The sequence below is a fragment of the Heteronotia binoei genome, chromosome 1 (genome assembly GCF_032191835.1).
Source record: "Heteronotia binoei isolate CCM8104 ecotype False Entrance Well chromosome 1, APGP_CSIRO_Hbin_v1, whole genome shotgun sequence".
Lineage (NCBI taxonomy): Eukaryota > Metazoa > Chordata > Lepidosauria > Squamata > Gekkonidae > Heteronotia > Heteronotia binoei.
Genome location: NC_083223.1, coordinates 282,253,805 through 282,271,394, shown reverse-complemented (window position 1 = coordinate 282,271,394; position 17,590 = coordinate 282,253,805). Strand labels below are relative to the sequence as shown.

Genomic DNA, 17,590 nt, shown 5'->3' with positions numbered 1-17,590 from the left:
TGGGAAATCCAGCTACTCAGCGGGTTTTTAATAAACCCCACAGCCAAAAGCTAACCAATGCAAGAAAGGAGAGCCCCGGGCGAGCGAGGTCTGCTTGGGCTAGCTAGAGATCCAGCCAGCCCAAGCAGGCCTCGCTCACCTGGGGCTCTCCTGGGCCGACCCCGATGCAAGAAAGGAGAGCCCCGGGAGAGCGAGGCCTGCTTGGGCTAGCTAGAGATCCAGCCAGCCCAAGCAGGCCTCGCTCACCTGGGGCTCTCCTGGGCCGACCCCGATGCAAGAAAGGAGAGCCCCGGGAGAGCGAGGCCTGCTTGGGCTAGCTAGAGATCCAGCCAGCCCAAGCAGGCCTCGCTCACCTGGGGCTCTCCTGGGCCGACACCGATGCAAGAAAGGAGAGCCCCGAGTGAGTGAGGCCTGCTTGGGCTAGGTAGAGATCCAGCCAGCCCAAGCAGGCCTCGCTCACCTGGGGCTCTCCTGGGCCGCCCCCGCCAGTCAAAAGACCAGCAAACCACCCCCTGCCCAAAATCACATAAGAAGTGGAGAAAGGGTGGCGCGGGCTTCTCCAAGGGTTAATGAGGGCTGCTGGGTGTGTGGCAAGGTCCCTAGTGGCTGGCTGGCTTCCCGCTTTCCTAATCCAGGGATTGTTATGCAGCTGCACCTCCCATTCAATGGACAAGGTGAGGAGAAAGAATCAGGAGCTGCACTCCGATGAGCTCCTGCTGAAATCCAAGGCCTGCAGCTACTGATTGCAGCCACATCTTAGGCTCCAGCTATTTCCATTTCCTTCATTTATTCCTGGCATTTCTCCCAAGAAGGGTCAGCAGCTCCAGTAGGGTTGCCAATCCCCAGGTGGGGGCAGGGGATCCCCCGGTTTGAAGGCCCTCCCCCCACTTCAGGGTCACCAGAAAGCGGAGAGGGGAGGGAAATGTCTGCTGGGCCCTCTATTATTCCCTGTGGAGACCAATTCCCATGGGGTACAATGGAAAATTGATCTATGGGTATCTTGGGCTCTGGAGGGGCTGTTTTTTGAGACAGAGGCACCAATGTTTTCAGCATAGCATCCAGTGGCTCTTCCCAAAATACACTCCAATTTTCAAAAAGATTGGCTCAGGGGGTCTGATTCTATGAGCCCCCAAAGAAGGCGTCCCTTTCCTTCATTATTCCCCATGGAGAAACGGTATTTAAAAGGTGTGCGGTCCCTTTCAATGTGATGGCCAGAACTCCCTTTGGAGTTCAATTCTGCTTGTCACACCCTTGCTGCTGGCTCCACCCCCAGTGTCTCCTGGCTCCACCCCCAAAGTCCCCAGATATTTCTTGAATTTGGCAGCCCTCAAAGAATGGAATGGGTTTGCATACAAATGAGCATCTGTCTATCGATTCTTGGTGCGAGACAAGCAACCGGCGTGAATTTGTCGATGCAGAGTGCTGACAGAACAGATTATTAAATGGATGCAAATGCCCTTATGTCTGCACGTATAAATCCATGCATATGAATAAGAAAGAAAGGAGTTCTGCCGCTCCAGCTGCATCTTGGAGTGACGCTGGCCGTCCTGGAATGCCTGCCTCTAATTCTGACTAGGAAACCGGGGATAAAGTATGAGAAAAGCTTCATAAGTTCTGAGGCTTCTTTTAGAGAAGACTCTTTTTTTGGTAACCAAACTTTTATTTTGCAATATATTGAAATACATTCATCTATTCAAATTCAAGTATACTTCTCCAATACATTGCATATTTCCCCCCCCCCACTCTTATTCATGACCTCCGCCGGTACTTAAAACAAATTAAAAGCATATTAAAGGTAAATTCACAATTATAAAATCTTTAGGAAAATATATATATATATATATATATATATATATATATATATATATATATATATATATATATATATATATATATATCATTCACTAACCTTTTCTCTAATAATCACTTAGCACTTATTAAACACAACGCTCATAATTATTAATTCAGTTCCAGAGTTCCCTCTATCTTAGTCTTTTTTTTTTAAAATTTTAAAGTTTTATTGGAAAAAAGAAAAATACACAAGATACACAAGAAAAAAGACAAATCACATAAAACAAAACAAAACCCAACTGACAACATCTACTACATCTACTACAATAAACAACTATTACAAATACCCAATCACCCCACACTGGGAGAGGGAGAGGATTAAGCATATAATAAAACAAGAATCATTGCTCCATTGTTACTTTTGCTTGATATAGTTACTCTATATCAAAACCTCTGCTTTTAACCCAATTATATACAGGGTCCCATTCCTCCCGACATTTCTGCACACTACCACTTCGTAATCGGGTGGTCATTAAATCAGATTCCGCAATTTCTAACAATTTGGTAATGAATTCCTCTCTATTAGGAGTTCTATCTACCTTCCAATACTTGGCATAAAGAATTCTAGCAATTGTAACTATGTACAACAATAGTTTCAGCGTTGTCGTCGGTAGGCGTTGTCTACAAATATTTATAAGATACAATTCCGGTACATGTTTCACTTGTATTTTCAAAATTTTTTGGATCCAGATGTTGACTTGTGCCCAGTATTTTTTGGCCTTTTTACATTGCCACCATATATGAAACAGGGATCCTTTGACTTCACTGCACTTCCAACATTTATTGGAATAAGAAGGATAAATTTTAGCCAGTCTATCTGGTGTTAGGTACCATCTGTATACCATTTTATACAAATTTTCTTTAAGACCTGCTGGCTTTATTAACTTTACGTTTTGCTTCCACAACTTCTCCCATTCTTCCAAGTCTATACTATAGCCAAAATCCTTCAGCCACCGGATCCATGCTTCTTTCACCACCTCGTCCTGCGTTTTAATTTGAAGCAGCCAATCATACACTTTGGCAATTAGCTTTTGTTTGGACTCTAAAATCAGATCTAGTTCAGAATAAGAGTTCACAAACCCTTTTACTTTGTCCTTCTGAAATCTTGATCTAAGTTGACATTGTACCCACCAAGATAACTTTAACACTTCTTCTTCAATCAGTTCATTCTGATCGTAGTCTTCATTCGTATCTTAGTCTTATCTTAACTCTCATATATATGTATTTACCAAATAGCTATGTTCTACTAATACTTTTATCACAATATCCCAATACCTCTTTATCATTAAAAGTTCAATTAATGTTGTCATACACTACTAAATATCTTTCCACCATTATAAAATTTTTACACAAAGGGTTAACTTTCACTAACCCTGTCTCTATAATTCACTTAGTGCTTATTAAACACAAAACTCAAAGTTATAAAATCAACTCCGGAATTCCAGCTGTCTTAATTTTATCTTAACTCATATATGCATAATTACCATGTAACTATATTCTACTAATTCAATAATCACAATTCTTAGAGAAGACTCTTTTGATGTGCTTCACCTAAGGGTTGCCAAGTCCAGTTCAAGAAACTTCTGGGAACTTTGGGGGCCGAGCCAGGAGACTTTGGGGGTGGTGCCAGGAGACTTTGGGGGTGGGGCCAGGAGACTTTGGGGGTGGGGCCAGGAGACTTTGGGGGTGGGGCCAGGAGACTTTGGGGGTGGGGCCAGGAGCAAGGGTCTTTCAAGCACAGCTGAACTCCCAAGGGAGCTCTGGCCATCGTATTTAACGGCACCGCACACCTTTTAAATGCCTTCCCTCCATCCGAAATAACGAAGGGGAGGGTCACCTTCTTTGCGGGCTCACAGAATTGGACCCCCCTGGTCCAATCTTTTTGAAACGAGGAGGGCGTTTTGAGGAAAGGCACGGGATGCTATGCTGCGAATTTGGTGCCTCAAAAAACAGTCCCCTGAGCTCCAGATACCCACGGATCAATTTTTCATTATGCTCTATGGCGGGGTGGCCGAGGGTAGCTCTCCAGATGTTTTTTTGCCTACAACTCCCATCAGCGCCAGCCAGCATGGCCAATGGCTGGGGCTGATGGGAGTTGTAGGCAAGAAACATCTGGAGAGCTACCGTTGGCCACCCCTGGACTATGGGAATCCATCTCCCTAGGGAATCATGGAGTGCCCACCAGACCTTCCCCCCCCCCCCGCCAGTGCTTTCTGATGATCCTGAAGCAGGTGGGGAGGGCTTCCAAATTGGGGGACCCCCTGCCCCCCCCTGGGTTTGGCAGCCCTAGATTCACCTTCTGGGGTTCAGTGTGTGAATGCCCTTCCAAGTAACCGAGACTCAAATAATTCTGTAGAAAACAGAAGTGCAGGGGGCTTACACCATCCAACCCCCTAAATGTGGGGGCAAGGTGACTCCAGCGATTGGATTGATTTGAATTTCTGTCTGGTCTAACCCAAAAGAAAAAAAATACTCTGTACAAGTCTTCAGGATATCCATCCTTCCTGTTCCTGACGTTCTGAGGCTTAACTTAGGCACTAAAAATAGGTCCTGGGGCTGAAGCTTGAAACATGCTTGTATGTTGGGGGTGCCCTCAGGAGAGTCCGTTTGGTGTAGTGGTTAAGTGTGTGGGAGAACTGGATTGGATTCCCCACTCCTCCACTTGCAGCTGCTGGAATGGCCTTGGGTTAGCCATTGCTCTCGCAGAGCTGTCCTTGAAAGGGCAGCTTCTGGGAGAGCTCTCTCAGCCCCACCCACTTCACAGGCTATCTGTGGAGGGGGAGGAAGGGGAAGGAGATTGTGAGCTGCTCTGAGACTCTGAGATTCAGAGTAGAGGGCGGGATACAAATCTTCTTCTCTTCTTCTGGTTGTCAGCTTCAGGTGGGGGAAACACCTGGAGACTCGTGGAGTGGAGCCTGAAGGCGGGGTTTGGGGAGGGGCGGGACTTCAGTGGGGTGTCATACCTCCAAAGCAGCCATTTTCTCCAGGGGACCTGATCGCTTGTCGCCCAGAGATCAGTTATAATCCTAGGAGATCTCCAGCTACCACCTGGAGGTTGGTAACCCCACTGAAGAGTAGAGCAGCATGTCAAAATGATAATGCATGGGATGGAGAAAGTAGAGAAAGAAGTACTTTTCTCCCTTTCTCACAATACAAAAACTCGTGGGCATTCGATGAAATTGCTGAGCAGACAGGTTAAAACGGATAAAAGGAAGTACTTCTTCACCCAAAAGGTGATTAACATGTGGAATTCACTGCCACAGGAGATTGTGGCGGCCACAAGTATAGCCACCTTCAAGAGGGGTTTAGATAAAAATATGGAGCACAGGTCCATCAGTGGCTATTAGCCACAGTGTGTGTGTATATACAAAATTTTTTTGCCACTGTGTGACACAGAGTGTTGGACTGGATGGGCCATTGGCCTGATCCAACATGGCTTCTCTTATGTTCTTATAAGACACAGAGGGCGTTTTCGCACTTACCTTTTACTGGCGCGAACACCCTCCTCACGCCGGCGGATCTGCAGGGATTTCCCACCAGAAGCGCCGGCGCAGCTAAAAGAGCCGGCAACTTCCGTCGCGGAGCCAGCTCAAACGGAAACCGCCAAGAAGCAGGAAAACGTTTGAGCTGGCTCCGCGACGGAAGCTGCCGGCTCTTTTGGCTGCGCCGGCGCTTCTGGTGGGAAATCCCTGCAGATCCGCCGGCGTGAGGAGGGTGTTCGCGCCAGTAAAAGGTAAGTGCGAAAACACCCAGAGTGTTGGACTGGAGGGGTCATTGGCCTGATCCAACATGGCTTCTCTTATGTTCTTATTTGACACAGAGTGTTGGACTGGATGGACCATTGGCCTGATCCAACAGGGCTTCTCTTATGTTCTTATGTGACACAGAGTGTTGGACTGGATGGGCCACTGGCCTGATCCAACATGGCTTCTCTTATGTTCTTATGTGACACAGAGTGTTGGACTGGATGGGCCATTGGCCTGATCCAACACGGCTTCTCTTATGTTCTTATGTGACACAGAGTGTTGGACTGGATGGGCCATTGGCCTGATCCAACAGGGCTTCTCTTATGTTCTTAAAACATCCCGTGAAATCTGCTTGCCGTTGGCGATATCTCCTTGCAGGCTCTCGTGAACGCGGGCGCTGGCTACATCGGCAGGACGGATGAGAGGAAATGGATCAAGATCCTCGCCCAGCGCAGCCCTGAACATCTCAACAGAGGCAAGACCGCGACTCGCCTGTAGTTTTGAGATGGGGGCGGTTCACGGTGCAAGCCTGCGTCAAATTACTCCAGTCTAAGCCCACGGTAGAGATGTCAATCTCCAGGAGGGACCCGGGGATCCCCTGGAATTACAGCTCGTCTCCAGACTGCAGAGAACAGTTCCCCCGCAGAAAATGGATGGTTGGGAGGGTGGAGTCTTTGGCATTGCATCCACGGAGGTCCCTGTCCTCCCCAAGCTCCATCCCCACATCTCCAGGAGTTTCCCAACCTGGAGCTGGCAACCCTCCCTCCCTACCTCCCGCTTAGGGTTGCCAATCCCCAGGTGGGGGCAGGGGATCCCCCGGTTTGGAGGCCCTCCCCCTGCTTCAGGGTCGTCAGAAAGCGGGGGGAGGGGAGGGAAATGTCTGCTGGGAACTCTATTATTTCCTATGGCGATTTATTCCCATAGAAAATAATGGAGAATTGATCCGCGGGTATCTGGAGCTCTGGGGGAGCTGTTTTTTGAGGTAGATGCACCAGATTTTCAGTATTGCATCTAGCGCCTCTCCCCAAAGTACTCTCCAAGTTTCAAAAAGATTGGACCAGGGGGTCCAATTCTATGAGCCCCCAAAGAAGGTACCCCTATCCTTCATGATTTCCTATGGAAGGAAGGCATTTAAAAAGGTGTGCAGTCCCTTTAAATGAGATGGCCAGAGAACTCCCTTTGGAGTTGAATTGTGCTAGTCTCAACCTTGCTCCGGGCTCCACCCCCAAAGTCTCCTGGCTCCATCTCCAAAGTCCCCAGATATTTCTTTAATTGGACTTGGCAACCCTATGAGCTACAAACCGGAGAGCCGGTTTGGTGTAGTGGTTAAGTGTGCGGACTCTTATCTGGGAGAACCGGGTTTGATTCCCCCACTCATCCCCTTGCAGCTGCTAGCATGGCCTTGGGTCAGCCATAGCTCTGGCAGGGGTTGTCCTTGAAAGGGCAGCTGCTGTGAGAGCCCTCTCCAGCCCCACCCACCTCACAGGGTGTCTGTTGTGGGGAAGGAAGATAAAGGAGATTGTGAGCCGCTCTGAGACTCTTCGGAGTGGAGGGCGGGATAGAAATCCAATATCTTCATCTACCTCACAGGGTGTCTGTTGTGGGGGAGGAAGGGAAAGGAGATTGTGAGCTGCTCTGAGACTCTTCGGAGTGGAGGGCGGGATATAAATCCAATATCTTCATCTACCTCACAGGGTGTCTGTTGTGGGGAAGGAAGGGAAAGGAGATTGTGAGCTGCTCTGAGACTCTTTGGAGTGGAGGGCGGGATATAAATCCAATATCTTCATCTACCTCACAGGGTGTCTGTTGTGGGGGAGGAAGGGAAAGGAGATTGTGAGCCGCTCTGAGACTCTTCGGAGTGGAGGGCGGGATATAAATCCAATATCTTCATCTACCTCACAGGGTGTCTGTTGTGGGGGAGAAGGTAAAGGAGATTGTGAGCTGCTCTGAGACTCTTCGGAGTGGAGGGCGGGATATAAATCCAATATCTTCATCTACCTCACAGGGTGTCTGTTGTGGGGGAAGAAGGGAAAGGAGATTGTGAGCCGCTCTGAGACTCTTCGGAATGGAGGGCGGGATATAAATCCAATATCTTCTTCTTCTACTGGCATTAAAGTTGAGGGCTACAGCATAAATTATTGTGCTCTGGGGCCATTTTTCCTGAGCTATGACAAAAATGTGTGAGCAGGAGGCTAAAAATCTGTGAGCTAGCACATGCTAACTCTGTTTAGAGGGAGCACGGGGAATGGGCTAGGCTTCATGTAGCATTTGGCTATGAAAACCGGCTTCCTTTGAACGTTCCGTCTCCCTCAAAGTTAGCCTTTTCAGGGGCATGAGTTCTAAGTGTAGCTCCTGCATAGATTCCTCGGCTGCCAGAAAGTTGAGAGATCAGATGCCAACCGAAGGATTCCTTTCTCTCGCAGTATTCAGCTTGTACCACAAGATGACCGGGCTCCAGATAGAGGAAGCTGTAGCCAAGTTCTTCCAGGGCAACGCCCAAGTGGGAATCTTGACACTGGGTAAGCACAGCCTCAAGACAGCAGACTTTTCCAGCAAGAGGGGTTGAGGGGCTTGCTTCTGCACTGAAGCCGCATTATTCTTACCTAAAGGCCTTTTGTCTCAGTCCAGAATGCAGGTGAAGATTGGCTGTGGAAATGCCCTCTGCGTGTTGTCAGGGGCATTCTTATATTGGATCGTTTCCCAAGTCCTGTAGCTGAGGTTAAGCTAGTGGAATGACAGGAGGCTAGACCACTGGTCCGATCCAGCAGGGCTCTTCTGATGTTCTTACGAAGGCCTCAGCTTCTCTGCCCCGTTGCTGGCCCTCTACAGGAACTGGTTGGCCACTGTGTGAGACAGGAGGCTGGACTAGATGGACCCTCACTGGTCTGATCCAGCAGGGCTCTTCTGAGGTTCTTCTCAGGGGAAGGCCTCGGCCTCTCTGCCCTGTAGTTGGCCCTCCAGAGGAACTGGTTGGCCGCTGTGTGAGACAGGTGGCTGGACTAGATGGACCCTCACTGGTCTGACCAAGCAGGGCTCTTGTGATGTTCTTCTCAGGGGAAGGCCTTGGACTCTCTGCCCTGTAGTTGGCCCTCCAGATGAAGTGGTTGGCCCTGTGTGAGACAGGAGGCTGGACTAGATGGACCCTCACTGGTCTGATCCACAAGGGCTCTTCTGATGTTCTTATGAAGGCTTCAGCTTCTCTGCCCCGTTGCTGACCCTCCAGAGGAACTGGTTGACCACTGTGTGAGACAGGAGGCTGCACTAGATGGACCCTCACTGGTCTGATCCAGCAAGGCTCTTCTGATGTTTTTCTCAGGGGAAGGCCTCGGCCTCTCTGCCCTGTTGTTGGCCCTCCAGAGGAACTGGCTGGCCACTATGTGAGGCAGGAGGCCGGACTAGATGGACCCTCTCTGGTCTGACCCAGCAGGGCTCTTCTGAGGTTCTTCTCAGGGGAAGGCCTTGGCCTCTCTGCCCTGTTGTTGGCCCTCCAGAGGAACTGACTGGCTACTGTGTGAGACAGGAGGCTGCACTAGATGGACCCTCCCTGGTCTGATCCAGCAGAGGTCTTCTGAGGTTCTTACAGGGATTTAAATAAAAATAAGATCTAGCATCTTTCCCAGTGAGGCAAGCTTAAATCATCTGAAAAGTAGAATGAGGACCAAAGGACTAGTGGGTTCTAAAATTATTCCTGGTGTGGGAAAGGGGGAACAGAGGGACCCCATTCCTCCTCTTGCAAATAGGAGAACATGGGATCACACAATAAAATTGATTTACTGTCAGTTTCAAGTCAGATCAAAGAAGATGCTTTCTCTCATGGTGCATAATTATCCTGTGGAACTCACAACCACAAGGATCCTTGCTTAGCTTGTTGTGGGGTGGGAGACAGAAAGCAACTCTAGATGGCCCTTCAGATTTCTTGGAAGTATCTATAGATGCTGGTGGAAAAAGGAGACTGGGTTAGTTGGCTCATGTGTTCTTCTCAAGTCCTTGTGTTCTCTCTCTCTGGTAGTCTCGGTCCTGAGGAACACCCCTCTCTATTTCGCCATCAGACTCCGCCAAGCAATTAAGGTGAGTCTCGTTCTGCCCAACTGTCTCTCTAGCATACCTTCCCAGAAAGCAGAGAGGGCAGGTTATTGAAAGGAGATCCCAAGTCCTAAGGGGAAAGGCTGAAGGAGCTGGACACGTTTAGCCTGGAGAGTAGGCGGCTGAGAGGTGATAGGATCACCATCTTCAAGTCCTTGAAGGGCTGTCCTAGAGAGGAGGGTGTGGAATTGTTTTTATGGCCCCGGAAGGTCGGACCAGAACCAACAGGTTGAAATTAAACCAGAAGAGTTTCTGGCTCAACCTTAGGAAGAACTTCTTGTTTTTAACAATTTATTAATAACATATGGTTACAATACTTAATTGTCTCTTTTCTATACTAACCCATATGATATTTCAACCCCCCCTCCAATATTTGACTTCCCCAAAGTTATAAATTTAGATTCAATTATAAAGGTACCACTAACCAATCAAAGTTCAAAGTTCAATATTTTTCTTTTCTCATTAATACTAAAAAATGGTCCAATGTCTTTTACCATCCATTCTTTCTCCATATATCCTTTAAATTTCTTCCACTCCTTCATGAATAAATCTAAATCATAGTCTCTTAAAGTTTTCGTTAATTTGTCCATCTCACTCCACGATAAAACTTTCACAATCCAATCCCATTTCTTTGGTATTTTTCCCTGTTTCCACAGCTGCGCATACAATGTCCTAGCAGCTGAGAGCAAATACCAAATTAAAGTCCTATCTTCCTTTGAAAATTTTTCTAATTGTAATCCAAGCAAAAAAGTCTCTGCAGTTTTCTTAAAGTCATAACCCAAAATTTTGGAGATTTCTTGTTGTATCATCTTTCAAAATTCTTTCGCTTTTTCACAAGTCCACCACATGTGAAAGAAAGAACCTTCGTGTTTTCTACATTTCCAACATCTATCCGACATCTTCTTACTCATCCTAGCCAGCTTTTTTGGAGTCATATACCACCTATACATCATCTTAAAACAGTTCTCTTTAATACTCTGACAAGTTGAGATCTTCATCGAGTTCTTCCAAAGGTGCTCCCACGTATCCATTTGTATTTCTCTATTCACATTGATTGCCCATTTGACCATTTGAGACTTTACTACTTCTTCTTCTGTAGACCATTTCAATAATACCGTAATTTATATACTTTTGATATTAATTTTTCATTATCTCCAAGCAGGACCCTTTCCAGTTCTGTTTGCTCACGTCTAATTCCATCCGATTTAATATCATTTTCCATCAAGCTTTTAATTTGTTGCATTTGAAACCAGTCGTACTTATTATTTAACTCTGCTGAGGATTTTAATTCAATTTTGTCTCCTTGAATCTTGAGCAGTTGATTATATGACATCTCTCTTTCTTCATTGGATTCAGCTGTTATTTTTATTACTTCTGCTGGCACTATCCAGAGCGGTTTTCTTTCGTCACCATATTTCTTATATTTTATCCAAGTGTTTAATAAACTATTTCTGATATAATGGTGAGAGAAAAAACCGTCCATCTTATTCTTCCCATAACACAAATACGCGTGCCAGCCGAATTTATTCCCATGAGCTTCTAACCGTAGAGGTTTTTTATCTAACAGCATTATCCAATCTTTGATCCATGTCAAACAAACCGCATCATGATACGGTCTTAAATCCGGGAGCTGAAAACCACCTCTCTCTGTGGCATCTGTTAAAATCTTCATCTTAATCCTTGGTTTCAACATTAGGAAGAACTTCTTGACTGTTAGAGCGGTTCCTCAGTGGAACAGGCTTCCTCGGGAGATGGTGGGCTCTCCTTCCATGGAGGTTTCTCTCTCTCTCGGCTTGACTTCGCGAACGAAGATTTAAGAAGGGTGCAGTAGTCCACGTCTGCTGCAGGCTCAATGGTGGCTGACAAGACCAATGCGGGACAGGCAGGTCCGGCCACAGTGGCTGCAGGGAAAAGTCTGATTTGGGGTTGGTGCTGTAGCAGTGCGATTCTTCCTCAATCTCCTTTTGTCCTCAAGACCAGCTATGCGTGCGTTCTCAAAGGAAGAGACAGCCTGGTGGATGGTGTGCCTCCATGCTTTGCGATCTGAGGCTAGGTCAGACCACTGGTGATGGTTGATGCGACAGGTGCCAAGGGATTTCTTCAAGGAGTCCTTCTTTGGTGCCCCTCTATTTCGATGGCCGGTGGAAAGTTCGCCATACAGGGCAATCTTGGGAAGGCGGTGGTTTTCCATCCTGGAAATATGCCCTGCCCAGCGCAGCTGCGTCTTCAGCAGCAGTGCCTCGATGCTTGTAACCTCCGCCCGCTTGAGGACTTCAGTGTTGGTCACAAAGTCACTCCAGTGGATGTTGAGGATGGTGCGAAGGCAGCGCTGATGAAAGCGCTCGAGGAGTCGCAGGTGATATGGAGGTTTCTAAACAGAGGCTAGATGGCCATCTGACAGCAAGGCTCATTCTGTGAATTAAACCAACCAGAAGAGGCAACCGTATTCCTCGAAGGCAAAAAAAAAAGCAAAAAAATGCTCACGGTCCCCAACAGCTATAAATCAGATAATATATTAAAGTAGATATCAACGAGCAGTAGACGGTGAAATAACAATGCTTACGGAGTAAAACATTCCCATGCGCTTTTTACATGTAATTCTTTGGCAGACTCGACTAGAAAGCCAACAGTCCAATGCGGAAAGTCCAGAAACCGACTCGTCATTTGCAGGGAACTCCTGTTTCGTTTTCTTTTGCTGGACTTTGTTGGGATGACTGAAGCGATCCCCGCCCACAAAATGTCTGTGACGTTCGCAAAACCAAGCAGTCTCTCAAAGTCTTCCTCAGGCACGCCTGCTTTCGGGACACATTTTCCAAGCATACAGCTACTTCGATAGATCCCAGCGGGCAGCCGTGTTGGTCTGAGGCAATAGAACAAAGCGGTGGACAAGTGATGCCTTTAAGACCAGTTAAGTTTTATTCGGAATGTCAGCTTTGGTACGCTCTTAAGCAGACTTCATCAGACAACTTGGGAATGGCAAGCCATCTTTAAATATCAAGTGGCTTGCCATTCCCACTTTGTCTGATGAAGTCTGCTTAAGAGCATAGGAACGCTGACATTCTGAATAAAACTTAGTTGGTCTTAAAGGCACAATTTGTCTACTGCTTGGTTCTACAGATACTTGGAGTCATGCAAAATGCTGGCGTTCACTGATACAGGAGAGCCAGTTTGGCGTAGTGGTTAAGTGTGCGGACTCTTATCTGGGAGAACCGGGTTTGATTCCCCACTCCTCCACTTGCAGCTGCTGGAATGGCCTTGGGTCAGCCAAAGCTCTCACAGAGCTGTCCTTTAAAGGGCAGCTTCTGGGAGAGTTCTCTCAGCCCCACCCACCTCACAGGGTGTCTGTTGTGGGGGAGGAAGGTAAAGGAGATTGTGAGCCGCTCTGAGACTCTTTGGAGTGCAGGGCAGGATATAAATCCAATATTTTCTTCTTCTTCTCCTCCACTTGCACCTGCTAGCATGGCCTTGGGTCAGCCATAGCTCTGGCAGAGGTTGTCCTTGAAAGGGCAGCTGCTGTGAGAGCCCTCTCAGCCCCACCCACCTCACAGGGTGTCTGTTGTGGGGGAGGAAGGTAAAGGAGATTGTGAGCCGCTCTGAGACTCTTCGGAATGGAGGGCGGGATATAAATCCAATATCTTCATCTACCTCACAGGGTGTCTGTTGTGGGGGAGGAAGGTAAAGGAGATTGTGAGCCGCTCTGAGACTCTTCGGAGTGGAGGGCGGGATATAAATCCAATATCTTCATCTACCTCACAGGGTGTCTGTTGTGGGGGAGGAAGGGAAAGGAGATTGTGACCCGCTCTGAGACTCTTCGGAGTGCAGGGCGGGATATAAATCCAATATCTTCATCTACCTCATAGGGTGTCTGTTGTGGGGGAGGAAGGGAAAGGAGATTGTGAGCCGCTCTGAGACTCTTCAGAGTGGAGGGCGGGATATAAATCCAATATCTTCATCTACCTCACAGGGTGTCTGCTGTGGGGGAGGAAGGGGAAGGAGATTGTGAGCCGCTCTGAGATTCTTTGGAGTGGAGGGCGGGATATAAATCCAATATCTTCTTCATCTTCTTCCTCTTCTTAGGGAAGGGAGAGAGAAGTGGGGACGGGCAGTGCAGAATCTGAATTTGGTTTAGTTCAGCATCTCTTGGCTTAGTTTTGGAAGGGGGAGGTTGTGCTCAGAGATAGCATTGAAGGTTGTCATCGAAGAAGTGAGTCTTTTGAATGGTTACCTTTTACTGTTCGCCTGGAAACCCCGCCCCCTTTTAATTTCTCCTTCTTCCTAAAGGGCCCATCTGCCTGCCACAAAACTTTGATCCGCATCCTGGTTTCCCGCAGCGAGACCGATCTCCTCAGCATACGGGCGGAATTCAGAAAGCAATATGGGATGTCGCTCTATTCGTTCATCCGGGTAAGATTTCCCAACTTTATTTAGGACTTTACTGATGTGGGTGTGGGTGTGTTGGATCAGGGGTCCCCAACCCCTGGGCCATGGCCCGGTACCGGTACATGAGCTGTTAGCAACTGAGCTGTGGAGTGAGACAGAGGCAACGCACTGCCCCTTTCCCCTGCCCAGTTGGACAAAAGAGGTAGCGCAACTTCACTCTGAAGCACTACTTCTTTCATTCACCCGAGTCTCGGGCAGGCAGAAGGGGTAGCGCGGCAGTGACCTTCACCTGCTCCTCATTTAAAGACCTCCCCATGGGCAGCAGGGATGGGGTGTGGGGGCAGCCTGAGGCGGCAAAAACACCAGCACTCCCACCCCATCAGTCTGTGGCAAAATTGTCTTCCATAAAACCGGTTCCCTGGTGCCGAAAAGGTTGGGGAGCATTGTGTTGGATGACAGAACTCACATTGGCGGGGGGCAGGGGGGATGTGGTCAAGTTAGGGTTAAAAGAAAATATGGAGAATTCTAGTCCAGTGGCGCAGAGTGGTAAAGCTGCAGTCTTGCAGCCCGAGCTCTGCTCACCACTTGATTTCAATCCCGGTGGAAGTTGGGTTCAGATGTCCGGCTCAAGGTTGACTCAGCCTTCCATCCTTCTGAAGTTGGTAAAGTGAGTACCCAACTTGCTGGGGGGAAAGTGTAGAGGACTGGGGAATGCCATGGCAAAGTGCCCTGTAAAAAGTCTGCCGTGAAAACGTTGTGATGTGACGTAACTCCACGTGGTGCTTGCACAGGGGACTACGTTTTTCGTCCAGTGCTGTGTGCTGAGGGCTTTTTTGGTAGCAGGAACTCCTTTGTAGTTCCTGCTACCAAAAAAAGGAATCCCCCTGATGTAGCCAATCCTACTGGAGCTTACAGTAGGCCCTGTAATAAGAGCCTTGTAAGCTCTTGGAGGATTGGCTATATAAGAGGGGTGTGGCCTAATATGCAAAGGAGTTCCTGCTGCAAAGAAAGCCCTGTTCCTAGTAAGGAGCAGCTAGATGACCTCTAGGGAGTTCATGAGCAAGCCATAAAGGAGTTGTCTTCCTCTGTTTGACCGAGACTTCTGGTATTCCAGGTTCTCTTGCATCGAGTAAATTCCAAGCCCCTGCCCAGAATCTTGAAGTTCCCTGTATTTTAAATTAAAAAGTGAGAACATGAGAAACATAAGGGCAGAGCTACCTTCCCATCCTGATGAAGACTGGGGGTGGGGCTTCAGTGGGGGCTTGAAAAAGGGTGTCATTGGAGGCTTCTAGTCTTGGCTTTTGCCCTTCCCACTACACTACGCTGTCCGGGACTTTTTCTGCCAGCTGTTGAGAGAACTTCTGTGCCGATGCCAGGACTAGAAGCCTCCAATGACACCCTTTTTCAAGCCCCCACTGAAGGTCCCCACAGTCTTCATCAGGAGGAGAAAGTAGATCTGCCCTTACGTTTTTCATGTTATCGTTTTTTAATTCTGCATTTAGGTAGGAAAAATCCAATGCATGGTTATAGGATGGGGGAGACCTGTCTTAGCAGTAGTCTGTGCGAAAAGGATCTCGGGGTCTTAGTGGGCCATACGCTGAACATGAGTCAACCACGTGATGCGGTGGCTAAAAAGGCAAATGCAGTTTTGGGCTGTACCAACAGAAGTCTAGTGTCCACATCACGTGATGTGATGGTATCGCTTTGCTCTGCTCTGGTAAGATCTCACCTGGAGTCTTGTGTTCAGTTTTGGGCACCACATTTTAAGGATATAGACAAGTTGGAACCGGGTCCAGAGGAGGATGACGAAGATGGTGAGGGTTCTGGAGGCCAAGACCTATTAGGAAAGGTTGAAGGAGCTGGGGATGTTTAGCCTGGAGAGGAGGCGGCTGAGAGGTGATATGATCACCATCTTCAAGGATTTGAGGGCTGCCCTAGAGAGAATGGTGTGGAATTGCTTTCTGTGGCCTCAGAAGGTAGTTCCAGAACCACTGGGCTGAAATTAAATCAAAAGTTTCTGGCTCAACATTAGGAAAAACTTCCTGACCATTAGAGGGGTTCCTCAGTGGAACAGGCTTCCTCGGGAGGTGGTGGGCTCGCCTTCCTTGGATGTTTCTAAACAGAGGCTGGACGGCCACCTGACAGTGATGAAGATCCTGTGAATTTAGGGGGAGGTGTTTGTGAGTTTCCTGCATTGTGCAGGGGGCTGGACTAGATGACCTTGGAGGTCTCTTCCAATTCTATGATTCTATGACTGTTAAGAGCGGTTCCTCAGTGGAACAGGCTTCCTCCTTGGGAGGTGGTGGGCTCTCCTTCCTTGGAGGTTTTTCAACAGAGGCTAGATGGCCATCTGACAGCAATGAGGATCCTGTGAATTTAGGGGGAGGTGTTTGTGAGTTTCCTGCATTGTGCAGGGGGCTGGACTAGATGATCTTGGAGGTCTCTTCCAATTCTAAGATTCTATGACTGTTAAGAGCGGTTCCTCAGTGGAACAGGCTTCCTCCTTGGGAGGTGGTGGGCTCTCCTTCCTTGGAGGTTTTTAGACAATCTGACAGCAATAAAGATCCTGTGAATTTAGGGGGAGGGATTTGTGAGTTTCCTGCATTGTGCAGGGGGCTGGACTAGATGACCTTGGAGGTCTCTTCCAATTCTATGATTCTATGACTGTTAAGAGCAGTTCTGCAGTGGAATAGGCTTCCTCCTTGGGAGGTGGTGGGCTCTCCTTCCTTGGAGGTTTTTCAACAGAGGCTAGATGGCCCTCTGACAGCGATGAGGATCCTGTGAATTTAGGGGGAGGTGTTTGTGAGTTTCCTGCATTGTGCAGGGGGCTGGACTAGATGACCTTGGAGGTCTCTTCCAATTCTATGATTCTATGACTGTTAAGAGGGGTTCCTCAGTGGAACAGGCTTCCTCAAGAGGTGGTGGGCTCTCCTTCCTTGGAGGTTTTTCGACAGAGGCTAGATGGCCATCTGACAACAATGAGGACCCTGTGAATTTAGGGGGAGGTGTTTGTAAGTTTCCTGCCTTGTGCAGGGGGCTGGACTAGATGACCCTGGAGGTCCCTTCCAGCTGCATGATGCTATGATGCCTGTCGAACCACTCTTTTATTTCCTTCCAGGCTGAAACGCAAGGCCAGTACCGGGATCTCTTGCTGGGTCTGTGCAGGGCAGAAGATCTCTGAAACCCTCTAGCGAGGGACTGCGATGGACAGAGGCACTCTGCCCCTCCAACACCCACAGGAATTGTTCTTTCCTCCCCACCCTCTGCAGCAGAAGAGAGCCAGAATCCAAGAGCACCTTCGAGTGTAACAAAATTTGTGGCACTTCTTCACATCAGCCCCCCCCAGTTAGGCCAGCCCGGGCCACAAGGCTGTGGCCAGCAGTGGGGCCGACAGGGCTCTGCCCCCTTTCAAAAAATAAATTGGCAGCGCCCCCATGAGGGTGTCCCTTCACCTCCCTCGAGAACCTGGTTCGAGTCCCCCCTCCTCCACGTGCAACTGCTGGAGTGACCTTGGGTCAGTCGTAACTCTC

At 48.3% G+C, this 17,590-nt stretch overlaps 1 protein-coding gene across 1 annotated transcript in view; it reads left to right on the top strand.

Annotated features, from left to right (window-relative positions):
- The window catches only part of LOC132587592 (annexin A9-like), a 35,993-nt gene extending 18,737 nt beyond the window's left edge, over positions 1-17,256 (top strand). Inside the window, exons 8-12 of the mRNA XM_060259936.1 lie at positions 5,976-6,072; positions 7,913-8,116; positions 9,607-9,665; positions 13,962-14,084; positions 17,179-17,256. Coding sequence (XP_060115919.1) covers positions 5,976-6,072; positions 7,913-8,116; positions 9,607-9,665; positions 13,962-14,084; positions 17,179-17,241 — 546 coding nt within the window. The 3' untranslated portion in view covers positions 17,242-17,256. The remainder of the gene's footprint in view (positions 1-5,975; positions 6,073-7,912; positions 8,117-9,606; positions 9,666-13,961; positions 14,085-17,178) is intronic.
- The last annotated feature ends 334 nt before the right edge of the window (positions 17,257-17,590 follow it).